The sequence below is a fragment of the Equus asinus genome, chromosome 21, assembly GCF_041296235.1.
Source record: "Equus asinus isolate D_3611 breed Donkey chromosome 21, EquAss-T2T_v2, whole genome shotgun sequence".
Taxonomy (NCBI): domain Eukaryota; kingdom Metazoa; phylum Chordata; class Mammalia; order Perissodactyla; family Equidae; genus Equus; species Equus asinus.
Genome location: NC_091810.1, coordinates 70,449,846 through 70,462,694, shown reverse-complemented (window position 1 = coordinate 70,462,694; position 12,849 = coordinate 70,449,846). Strand labels below are relative to the sequence as shown.

The window sequence follows — 12,849 nt, the reverse complement described above, 5'->3', positions numbered from 1 at the left end:
GTGGAGATAGAAGGGTGGGCTGGGGAAGGAAATGGGGTCACTAGCCTCTGGTACTAGGGCTGATTTGAAGTGTGGGCTCTGCAGCAGAATATAAGGTCTCCAGAGCTCTCATTCTAGCTAAACATCTTACCAATTAATTTCCTTAGAATGGCGTAGCAGATAGGAGCACACGTATATGCGGATTAAAATGAAAGCAGTATTCAGGCTAAAATGATAAACAAAACATTATACACATACCAAAAATAGCCTAAAGAAAAAACACTAAGGATACTATAAAACATACATTAGGGATTCTCAAACTATTTGAAGTGAAGGACCATTTAGAAAAAATATCCAGTCCCTTATGGCCCAATACACAGTTTTACTGCACAGGACTTTTACGTAGCTTTGGCCACACATGACTGATCAGGCAAGTTTGACAATACGCAACTGGTTGCTGTTTAGTGAGATGAATCCACTGATCATGCATTTGAATGTCAGTGGCAATGTCAAATTGCTATAAAAGCTTCTAAAGCTTACTCTCAGTTTCTGGACTTGCATTGATAGAGAGTCGTAAAGTAATAGTTTACAGAAGGATACCCACCCACAAACCGTAGTTAGAGGTGCACTGGTCTAGACTTGCTAGATTACTGATTTGGGAAATGGGCTTATTATGCAACTTCAAGCAGTCAGTTTGATTGCACGGCTCCTGCACTGTGGATCCTTAAGCTTTTGTAGCCTTGAGGGCCATTTAGATCTTATCAATTCCATTTGGGATCTTTGAAATGTGGCTACTTGGATGTTCTTTTGGCTCTGCTGTTATTTCTTCATGCTCGGACATCGAGGACAATATTCTACACATAGTAGGCACTCAATAAACACTGATGGGATGAATGCATGGCATTATAGCCCAGGACTGAGATATCAAGCATGCTTGGGGGCTAGACAGGGATAGCCAGGAAATAAATGCCCAGGATAGATGGACATCGAAATAGAACTCTCCTCACAGTGACTATACAGAAGGAGCAGGCAAGCAGAGAAGAACCACCTCCAAAAAGAAAAGAGTGACTAATCACATTGTTTCCTTGGCTTTGCCGGTGCCTCACTAAATACAGGTGTCCGTCGTGAATGAGTGAAATTCAGTCCATGGGGTCCTTGGGCCATGACAACCTAGGCTTTCTGGTGGCATTTTCATGCTGAACCAAAGCACAGCTTCATATCCATGCCAAAGTGAACCCTGGTTACTCTGCAAACTATAAGACAGCTTACCTTAGTTGTTTTCCTTTTAATACTAGAATCTCGAGGAAGGACTTTAATAATTTGATTAAATTTTCTTCTTAAACAAATTTTCTGACTTTTCAGCAAAAGAGAGCTGAACGAATGCAAATGGATTATCAACTCTAACCTCCGTGAAAGGTCATGTTCCACCCTGCACTCATTTGTCCCGCTCCCCTCCTCCATTCCTTACGAGGCATACAGTGCAGCCCAAGGAGTTTATGTGATTTAATGATGTACAGCTAATAATAATGAGCATACTAACAATGACAGCTGCTCTTTACAGAGCACAATATGAGAGGTACTATGCTAAATGCTTCAATACATTATCCTATTTAGTTTTTATCAACAATTATAAGTTTTCTTAAGGACAGAAAGTGGAAGGACTAGGATTCTAGCCCAAATATGTCAGACTTAAAAATCTATGGTCTTAACCACTGTATTATACTTAGAGTCTAGGATCCAAATAGAGACTCTTTCCTTTTGCTTTTAACCTGTACCAACATACTGGAAAATATACAGTGTCAAGAACTCTAGAAACGCAAGGCCAAGATTTCTCATAAATGATAGAGTCATGGACGGACCCTATGAATGAATGAATGGATACATGAATATGAGTACCAACTGTGAATAAATCAAATTTAGTTTGTGAGGTCCTTCGATCATAAGGACACTACAGTTTCCTGTTGGCATTTCACTATCAATCAAGGACTGATATGGTTTTAATGCCAGTTCATAAAATTTGAAGATACAACCCGGTTACAAATTCTAAGACTAAATCTCAATTGTATTTCAAACAAGCGTGCACATACACATATACAGACACACCTGTCCTCTACCCTGACTCCTTTGAAAAAACTCTTTTTGCTCTTCCTAAATATCTTTTTCAATTTCTCAAATCTCCTAAAGAAATAAAGAAGAGAAGCAGTTCAAACACAAATCTTTCCAAAGAGAACATATATAGTTTTGACTGCACTCAAATCAGAGTTCATATCACTGTTTCATTATTATTTTTAGATCATCCTATTTTCATCTGAAATGATCTGCACACACCACTTCCCAAGTCAACCGGTAGTTCCAAGGAGCTTTCGAAGTGTTTTCAGAAAAGCTAAAGGACCAGAGGCTTTTTGAGAGGGTTAAACATAATCATGTGTTTACGTTCAAGTTAGAACAGTTTTCAAAAGTCCTTCATGGCTCATATATAGGAGTCTTTACAAACTTTCATTAATATATCTTGGTATGTGATTACCAGATTTTCAAATAACAATTTAAAATTTTGTCACGAAGCCTTAAGAAAGCTTAATGCCTTAAAGAAAAAAGAAAAAGAACTTTAAAAAAAAAATGCTAAATTGAGAACGAATGAGAAGTTACATGAACTTGGACATTTAAAAACGCAAATTGATTTCTTGGACATTTAAAGACACAAATTAATTTAAGAAGCAAAGATTTTGGGGAGCCCTAAGACAATAAAGCGATCAGCACAAAGACATCTGTCAGGGTGGAGGCAACCTGAGGTAAAGACCAGTTAAATCTAATGCAATCAGGAACTTAGGCCAGTTTAACTTTTTTTATGAGGTGACAACCTCCTAACACCATAATCTTGCCTTTCAGGATGATGACACAAGGATTTAATGAGTAAAAGAAAACAACTTAAAACCTCTCTTTTGAACATGAATTGTCTATTTAGGTTAAAGGTGGACTTTGAGATCCCATTAGCTACTGGTACAACTGGGAAAAGAAATGTACACACATGCACGCATGCACGCACGCGCACAGACATTTCAAGCAAGTAGTTATGTAATGCTAGTGTTGGCTATTTCTACGCAGATTCAAAAATAAAATTAAAGCCAAACTAACAATCCTTTTGCTAATTAGAGAAATAAAAACGCCTTCTCCCCAAGCGCCCCAACACAACATGAAACTGAAATTAGCTGCTCTCCTTTGGAACCCACCTATTTATTTATGTTTAAAAGAAGACTTGGATATGAAGAAACTTTGTAACAGAACAGTTGGGAAAGCACATGGACACTATAGTTGGAATACATGGAGACCAAGCACGCAGTTACAACACAGGATTTTTTTCCTTGTTGAAACACCTGATATGGTTTAATAAAAATCTGGTTACCTTTACATTTCTTTTCCTCCGTTTGGAAGCTCCGGGCACTGGGGACATTCTGATCGTTCACATCTTCATGGTCCAGATGGAATATTGAGCTAGTCCAAGTGGCCTGGATGAGATGTGGTGACGACTGTTCATTTTTCAACGTGCTGCGCCTCTCCGAATGGCTCTTCCTATGTAGGCAGGCTTCAGACATTCCTACTAGCTTCCAGTCGTGTTCTCGGTCTGGACAGTGTTTCGATTTGTCCCAGGCTGGAAGGCCATTTTCTGGAGGGTTGAAAAACACGAGATGACGAGCTGTTGGCATTGTCAAGATTTTGCTGAGATGCAGTTTTGGAAGGCAAGTTGTTTCTCAATTCTTTCGGGCTGACAGTATTCACATGCACCTCCACTTGACGGCAGTGATAAGATGCAGAATTTGTCAGCCTTGGGCATTTAGCCACCACAGTTGGATTGCCTGTCGGAGTAATCAACACATTCCCCCTTATTTTTAGTGCCTACAAAGACATTAGTTCCTCCATGGGAAGGCTGCACTTTTGCCAGTCCCGCTTCCACAGCAATGGCCCAAGAGCAAGTTTACACCAATTTATGTTACTGCTTAGATGACCATTTGAGGTCTTGAGGGTCAGGGCTGGTCGTGAACACTTTTCAGATCCTTACGACATAAAACATCCAGGATTCAGCCTTGTTTGACTTGGGTTTTATCACAGGCTGACCTGAGGGGCACCCTGTTACTTAAGTGGGACATGCTCACGTGGCTACGCTGAGAGTGACAACTCTGTTCTCCTTACCACCTTCTATCCCTGACGGCCTAAAAAAAAGAGACTGGATCTTCAAATAGAAATTTTGTAAATGGTTTCAGGGTAGTCCCAAATTGGCACTGAGATCCGATGAAGGAAAGTAGATAGTGCTTTAGTGTGTGGTGAATTAAGAGCCCTAATGATAGAATGATAAGCCCCAAATCTCTTCGGTTGAGGGACAGGCAGTTAATTATTTATGTATATTATGTTGTTTTTTTCTATTCCATTTTCAGGGACTTGAGGGTCTGCCCTCTAGAAAATGGGAAAAAAATGGAATAATATAATGAAAACTTTCTCACGCTAACCTTCCCTGGTGGCCAGTTTTACCTCCTTGAATATCTTTACTGTACATGGACATAAAGTACAGAGTAAAAGTGAGCAAGCTAAGGTATATATATATTTGTATATGCACACACTTTAAAAAACATAATCCATCTGGTCACCCATATTTCCAGCTACTTCGGCTACTGTCTGTCAAAATGAGAAAGAATATAAATAGAGTTCTACTTTTAAAGCGATCATATCCAGTTATTGAAAGGCTATAATTGTTATGTGAACTTTCTTTTATGCTGAAATTACCAAAGGACCACAGATAGCTGTATTAGAGAGACACATCGATCCTGATCTGGGAATTTTAAGCTGCCATTTGAACATCTAAAATAAATTTTAAATTATTTAATGCAAGGGTTAAAATGGTTTAGGTTTTCATAAGCTAAAGCTACTAGATGTCCCCAGGAGATGTTTGCCAGGATGCTTTCTCTCAAGGCATAATCTCCTGTCCGTCACTTTCGAAGTTGCATTTACCCTTCCTGGTCTTTACTACGTGGAAATTCCGATGCCCATACACTCTATTTCTACTCCAGAAGACTGTGAACAATGACAACAATAAAGTAATAATCAACACATGATTTCTTTGTCACGGTAAATGGAAATGCTGGGGCTTGAAATATCTTAACTTGGCCAGTAAGCAATAATCCCCTTTAAAAAAATTGTACAATGTGCTAGCTTTTGGATGTGACATTTGATCTTGTTCAGAGAAGAACCCTGAAAATTCACTCTATGCAAACAGCTGTGCTAGGCATTGCATGAGGGGAGTGAAATAAACATGGGTTTTCTTCTCAGAGTTTATATGGCATTATTCAATGCATGGTGAATTGAAAATGTCTGGACTCAACCATGCCAGGGACTGGTGCAATTACAGGCACTTATTCGCACTATCCATTAAAAGAGAACAACAGATTAAGATCTTGGGAGACTGTATTACATTTCAGACTAAACATATCTATCGTAGAAACCATTCAAGTATCTATTATCCACAGGGGTTTGAGGTTTTCATGAGCTAAATATAAAGTTACTGAATGCAAGAGTTAATTCTAGGCCTGAAGAAATTCATTTTATTTCTACAGACATGCAAAGCCTTCACACTCATGCATGCTTCTGTAATGTCGCCTTTATTTTCAGGGCCTCTCTAAATCCTCAGCAAATTGCATTCTGGAAAGCTCCATTTTAAGTAAAGTTAAAGTTATCACACTATTTTGTAAAGCCTCTAACATTTGACTTTTTGCAGAAATTTAAAAAATTTGGTATTAATTCCCCTGCCTGAACAGAAATAAAGCAATATAGCCAAACCGGGTAGTACTGTTCTCTAGCGAAGGGAACTAGTGAACATGCTTGGATGATAGATGCTGAAAGGGACCCTACCCAAGGGGACATTCCTCCTTAAAGCATAGCCTATGAAAGCCTGCTCAGCATGTCCCCCGGGCCAGCAGGAGTGGGGATTTCTTCTAAGCAAAGGAGGTTTCGTTTCGGGTGAGGCAGGGGATAGGATTGCCTTCCATTTTCCTAAGAAGAGAAGCTGAGATGGTTTGGGAAAAGGGATTCATTCATGGGAGGCATTTACTAGCTCAAAATTACTGTCTGTAATTACATTCATGATAATGATATTCAGTTGCTTAATTGGCAGGTTTATTGGTTGGGGCACTGCTGGGAAACCGGGAGACTGAGAAGTCCTGGGTGGGTCATGGGAAAACTCAAGAGGGATTTATTTAAGGAGGATTCTCGATTGTCATCCTCCCAAGAATAGGGGGGCACAGCTAATTCCTATTCCATTCCCAAGGAGGGATAAGATACCCACTTCTCCGGGCTCCTTAAATTCTGCCTACCGGGGATGCTGTCATTGAGAAGAACTACAAGTTACCTCCACATATGTTTGCTGGCAATAATGGTTTTTAGGGATTTCCTGCTACTTCTGTGTCTAATGCTCATATCCTTTGGTTTCTCCAAAACTCAAACCAATGAGATATTTCTTTCTAGAAGGATTAAAATCTCAAAAGGTTAAGTCAGTGATTCTCAAACTTTGGTTAAGTGTCCGCTTGTGGCATTACTGAAGAACACAGAAGGCCAGGCTTATTGAAGTAGGACATGGCCTGGGCATTTGTATATTTACTAAGTTCTCCAGATGATTCTATTACCCAATAGAGTTTGAGATCCACAGGGTTAAGAGAGTCTAAGGTAAGAAAACAAATTACAGGTAAGTTTCAGAGAAAGGTGCAATCTCTTTCTCAGATTCTAACGTTTTACACAGCCTTGGAATAAATTTGCATTATAAATAAAAAATTCATCAAGTGTTTTGGGATCTACTGTGTGAAGCGTTAAAAGTCAGATGTTAATTGGATTTTATCTTGTAGTTTGCCAGTATGGATGTAAATAAATGTTCACTCAAAATGCCTGTTGTTCTGAGCATTATTTGGGACACAATGTGAACAGTAGCAGAAACACATTTTTTTTTTAAAAAAGGGGGATTCTAGAAATGATCATATCTTGTTATTCAAACATGAAGTATGAACCCTTTTCTCTTTAATGAATCCCAGCTAACATCTGGCTTTATAATACTTCATATTCTAGACATCAAGACAATTAACCAATGTAATTTGCCAGTTATCATGCAAATTAATAAATAAGTAGAATAAAAAAATAACTAGATGGGGATATGTGAACTGCTACTAAAATAACTGGACACACATTGGCCTGTGTGTCTCAAGGGCGTTTAGACTGCAATGATTGAGTTTACATTAGATGACCATAATTCTAGAGGCTTTGAATGACAGCGCTGATCTAAAGGGTTACTTTTGCAAAAGAGAAAAAAACAAATCTCATTAACATAACTATCTATATCCTATCTTTGGAAATTTCATGAAAGATGACAGAAAATAAATCTGTCCATCAAAAAAGGGAGAATTACATGAAAATATTCAAGTATTTCAGGACACAAATGCGAGCTGATACCTTAGAAAAGCGCTAAGGCAAAGGAAATAGGATTATGACCAAGTGGTCAGAAAGGGTCAGCTGGGTAGGCCGGGATTTCCAGGCTCTCCTTATAAGACTGTTCAGTTTGCACCAAAAAGCCATCAATATTAGGTACCGAAACCCCAACCCACGCTCTGTATTTGGGGTACGTCTATATAAAAATGCTTGCAGACCCAGGGGGTGTGTGGAACTATCATTATATAGCATCGAGCTATTAAGTATGACGTCTCTAATTTCCATTTCAGTTTTTTACTTCAATCCGTAGATTTTAGCCTTGCTGAATTCTCAGACTATGTAACATCAACTGATTGTTATTTGTGGAGTCATGTAGAACAGGAGGCTCATATTTGCCTGAGCATTTATGATGGGCCAGGTACTGAGCTAGACACTTTTACTCATCTTCATGAACATCCAGAGAAGTATGTATTGGTAGACTGCTGGATTGACAAGGAACCTAAAATTCAGAGAAGCATCTCATCTGCTCTTTCACACCTTTTGTGCTGTTAAGAGACATGGTCTCATTATTTGCCATAGTTTGATGAGTAGTCATTGACCTATTAATAGCGATCATTTGAAAGTACTTTGAAAGTTCTTATAAACTATGTTGATAAAGAATTGAATTGTCTTATTCAATTCTCCCAGTGACTCACTTATATTCACTGGTCTGCCTGCTCTCACTCTCAGGAAACTACAGTCCACTGTCCATAGCAGCCAGGGTGACCTATTAAAAATATACATCAGAGGATATTTCTTTGCTGCTTAGAATCTTCTGATGACTTCCCATCAATGTTGGAATAAAGTCCCAAGGACTTACTGCAAGCCTCCATGGGATTTATCCTTGCGTGTCCCGCTGAGCCCCGCGCACTCTATCCTCTGGCCATATGGTTTCTTCTAACACGTGAAGCTCATTCCTACCACAGTGTCTTTGAGGAAGCTCTTCGCTATGTCTGGAGTCCTCCTTTCTGAGTCCTTATATAACCAACTCCCAATGTATCAAGTGCTAGGATCCAACTGCCTCCACCTTTTACATTACGCTTGGATTTCCCCTTTTTCAGAATCTACCAGGGTTGCATTTCTCAAGGAAGATAATCAAAAATGAAAATCCTAACGTGTTGGACCCATGTACAGCGCTGGCGGAAGCTCTGTCTTGGTGGAGGGAGGAGGTTGGAAGGTCAGAGTGCCAACTCTTCCATGTACTGGCTGAAGGGTCTAATCTTGGGAAAATCACTTTCTGTCTGCAAGGCTCAGTTTTTTCATTTGTAAAAGGGCAATATAATATTGCTCATGGGATTTTTCTAAGGATCAAGTGAAACAATGTTTGTGAACATACTTAGTAATTAAGTGCTATTCAGGGGTAGATAGTGCTGTAACTATCTAATCTATCTATGTACATCACCACATCTCTTTCGATCCAAAGGAAAAATTACTATTAATAAAACAATGTTACTTTTACTGATAAAAAAAATCTATGTTTAGTGGATATAGCTACCTTACCCGCACATCAACAGCACCACTATCACCATCAACACTGCTACCACCACCTCCACTACCATCATCACCTGGTCCTAAATGGAATCTTTGTATAGATGAGGTTGTTTTGGATGACCTCCCACTTCCTTTCGACTCCTTCCCTTCCCCTCTCTCCCTCTTCCAAAGTACTTGCTATTCTCATGCTGTACTCTGGGAGCTCAGTCCCTATTGTGGGCAGATCACCTACTCACAAATCTCTTTGTGACCTTGGGAAACTTTCTTAAACTTCTCTGTACTTCAGTTTCCTCATCTGTAAGATGGGAACATCTTATTGTTGTGATGATTAAATAAGTTAATACATAAAAAGTTCTTGAAACAGTGCCTTACACATTGTAAACACTCAAAAAGTGTTAGCTCCTTATTTATGCACCCAAATGACCTCATTCCTCGGCCTCATCCTCCAAACTCAAGTCTCCTCTAAACAAGATTTTCAAAGAATATCTCCAAAAGAAAGAAGCTTAATAAGTGACTTTACACCACTAAGTTAATGGCTGAGAACCTGGGAGGAGTCACCCCTCTCAGCAGAAGTTGTGTTAAGAGGATGCCTGGAAAGTGTAGGGCCATGGCCCAAGGAATGAATGTCTAAAATTGGATTCCTGACTGCTGTGCAAGACAGCTGGGAGAGACATTTTGGCGAAGCAGGCATTTCCCTTAAGGCTGGCCTGACCATCAGCATCCCTGGCTTGCTCAGCTTGGTGGATCAAACAACATAATAATGAAGACCCAGGTTTGATCCCTACTCAAACTTGAAGGCCTAGCTCATTATTCAAGCTTGCTTGAACCAGTCCATCTACCTTCTTAACACCATAACACTTTCCATGTACCTCCCTCCCTCCATGTGTTACTTTTTACCTTGTGATATGGTCATTTACATACATGTATAATTTCCCTCTTTTTGGTTACACTCACATTACCTAGCTCAATGTCCTAATTAATATTTATTGTCCCCTAATAATCTGGTAACTTTGCAAAGAGAAAACTATTTTCTAAGCACAGATTCTATGCCTATTTTCTTATTCAAAGCCACCAGTAAGTCACAAAGAGGACTCATTGCTACTAAAACCAATTCAATGCAGATTTTCTACTACCAATAGTATTATCCTCCCCAAACAGTTGGTGAACGTGAAAATTGTTTTGTTTTTTAGAGGCAGGATAGGATAGTGGATAAGAACATGGGCTCTGCTAGTCAAGGTTCAAATTCTGGCTTTGCCATTGATTAGCTGTGTGACTTTGGGAAAATTATTCCAGCTCTTTGGATCTCTCCCTGGGATATCTATACAATTTGTCTCCATTTCTTCTGCAAGGCAAGAACTTACCACATCCTCCTTGTATTATGTCAGTGGTATCCACACTTTTTTTTTTCTCTTTACTGGACTCTAATCAACTTATCCATCTCTCAATTCCCACAGCTCTAAGCATAGTGCCTTAACATGACGGGACCTCAATAAAGATTATTTGAAATAATTGAACATAACGTAGACAGGTCAAAATACCCCTGAAGCTGAACAGCGCACATATAGATTTTTATCTATCTAGGAATTTCTGTTCACTGAGCAAGAAGGTGCTCTATGCAAGACAGTCAGCCAGAACTGGTTAGCATCAACGCTCTGCAAGAAAGGCGGCTCAGCCATAAACAGATGCTGCAGTGCAGCCTTAGATGTGTTCTGTGCATAGAGAAGAAAGGGCAGCCAAAGGACTCCATTCTTTCCAGTCTTCAGACTGGGTACACCGACTGTTTTTACCTTGGCATTTGTGTCCCACGAAACACTGCCTAAACCACAGGTGTAGCTCATTGTTTGCTGTCCAGACAAATGTCTGCTGAAGAGCTCCACAAGAGACACCAAAGTGTGGCTGCTGCTGTCTCAGCGCCAGCTTTTCAGGACCTCTGAAACACTCACATACGCCCATTAGTATTGCAACACCTGGGGTGGGGTGGGCCGGTCACCAGAGGGCAGGCTGCTGGCTTGTTTCCCGTGCCTTTGGATCTGTCTAGGGTGGCTTTGCCTGGCCTGGGAATCTTCCAGAGTGGCGTGAAGCTGCCGTGCCTGGGTTGCCATTTATTTCCATTCATGAGGTCTCCGCTAGTGGTGCTTACCCAGTGGAAGCCATGAGACTTGTAAATTTGGAATATTTGGGCAAGGGAGGGAGATTTCTCTGAAATAGAGAAAAGTCAAATTGTTGACTATTTTTAAAGGAAATTCACTATTACTACTTTCAAGAATTGTAAGGGAAGAGTTACATGACTTTCCTGAGTTTCATTAGTAAACCTGGGGTGAAAATACCCCACAGTGTTGGTGTGAAGATTACATGAGCCAACATACGTATAAGGTCTAGCATTAAGCAGAAATATAATAAGTGCTCGAAGTGTTTTCTTCCTATTTTACTACTAATAATTATGGAGATCGAATCCACAATTCTCAACGGGTGGGAAGGAACCTGTAGGATCTATTCTCATGCTCCCTACTTCTCTCAACTTACACAAACACCATGAACTCTCCCAGCTCAGCTGGGTCCTAGACAAACAGCCTTCCTCTCTGTGGTAAGTTCCTCTTCCTTTGAAACAAATTTAATATTTGTTCTAATAACATGCAACCATGCATTGTATCCGAGATATGTTTGCATACCCAATAGGAATACTTGGAGAGTCCTTGAGATTGTGACCAGATACTACTTTGATATTCTCCACAATTTAAACCTGCAAAATGCAATGGAATGTTCTGGCCATTGGCAGACACATGGGGGTATGGGTCACAGCTGGGGCAGGGCCTTCCAGGCCACATGCTTCTAAAGAATTGTGGCTAGGGAGGATGAGAAAGGAAGGAAACTGTAAATATTAATGTGTCCAAGGTACTCTACATGCATAATAATAGTAACAATAATAATGACAGCCAAGATTTACTGAGCACTTACTATATGCTGGGCTACCAGACTGGGTACCATAATAAAAATTACTATTAATTGAGCTGCTATGGGACAGGTAGCATCATAAGCACTTTTCATACATCGCCTCATCTAAATTGCATAACAAAACCAAGAAATAGGTATCGTTTCCATCATTTTAACCAATGAGGAAATAACAGTGGAGGGAAGTTAACTGATTCCTGTGTTTCTATTTAGAATGTGTTATGATGTACTGTAAATATTAATTCACCCATTAATATTTGTGAGCTCCTTAATAGCTGGGACCATGGCTTGTTTAGCTTTGTGCCTCAGCAGGTAGCATGGGGCCTGGTCCATGGATGAACACCCATTGTCCTGAGTAGAACTGGATTAAACTTGACAGCTCTCTGCATCTCCCTCCCTCCTCTCTACAGTGGGAAACAGGCATCCGGCAGCGAGTCCTTCTCCCTTTGTGCTTGTTCTGTCTCCCACTGCTTAGCTCAGCGCTCTTTCTCATTGTCTTCTCTTGGTCCCCACACTACTTCCCCCAACTTCTCTTCCTTCACCACCTCCATCTTCTAAGTACTATGTGTCTGTGGCTAGTTCAAGATCTGGAGCAGATGTCTTTAAAGACTGGATGCTGGGGTTTGAGAAGAAAATAATGGCCTTATATTCATATTTTATTTGAAGATTTAAGAAGAAATTAAGCTTTATTAGCATTGTATTTATGCACGTATAGAATGAAGGAATGAATGAACAGAACACTGAGGTAGGGGGTAATGTGCTCAAACATTCCAATCAGAGTGTGATTATCCGGAGAAAGACTCTTGCTTCACTCCTGAGTCTTGATAAATGAGAATTTGCTGAGGGCCTTGCTCTGACTTTGTTTAGTTGCATGAAATGCATCTTCAGAAATATCTTCTCATAGGCAAAGTCTTACAAAATTAGCTCTTTCTTAGG

The 12,849-nt window shown here is 39.9% G+C and overlaps 1 protein-coding gene across 11 annotated transcripts in view; it reads right to left on the bottom strand.

The window, feature by feature from the left end:
- The window catches only part of THRB (thyroid hormone receptor beta), a 361,115-nt gene that overhangs the window by 69,006 nt on the left and 279,260 nt on the right, over positions 1–12,849 (bottom strand). For all 11 annotated transcript variants that reach the window (XM_044755477.2, XM_070492841.1, XM_014829844.3 and 8 more), the window contains one exon: positions 3,380–3,640. In XM_044755477.2, the coding sequence (XP_044611412.1) occupies positions 3,380–3,640 (261 nt within the window). The remainder of the gene's footprint in view (positions 1–3,379; positions 3,641–12,849) is intronic.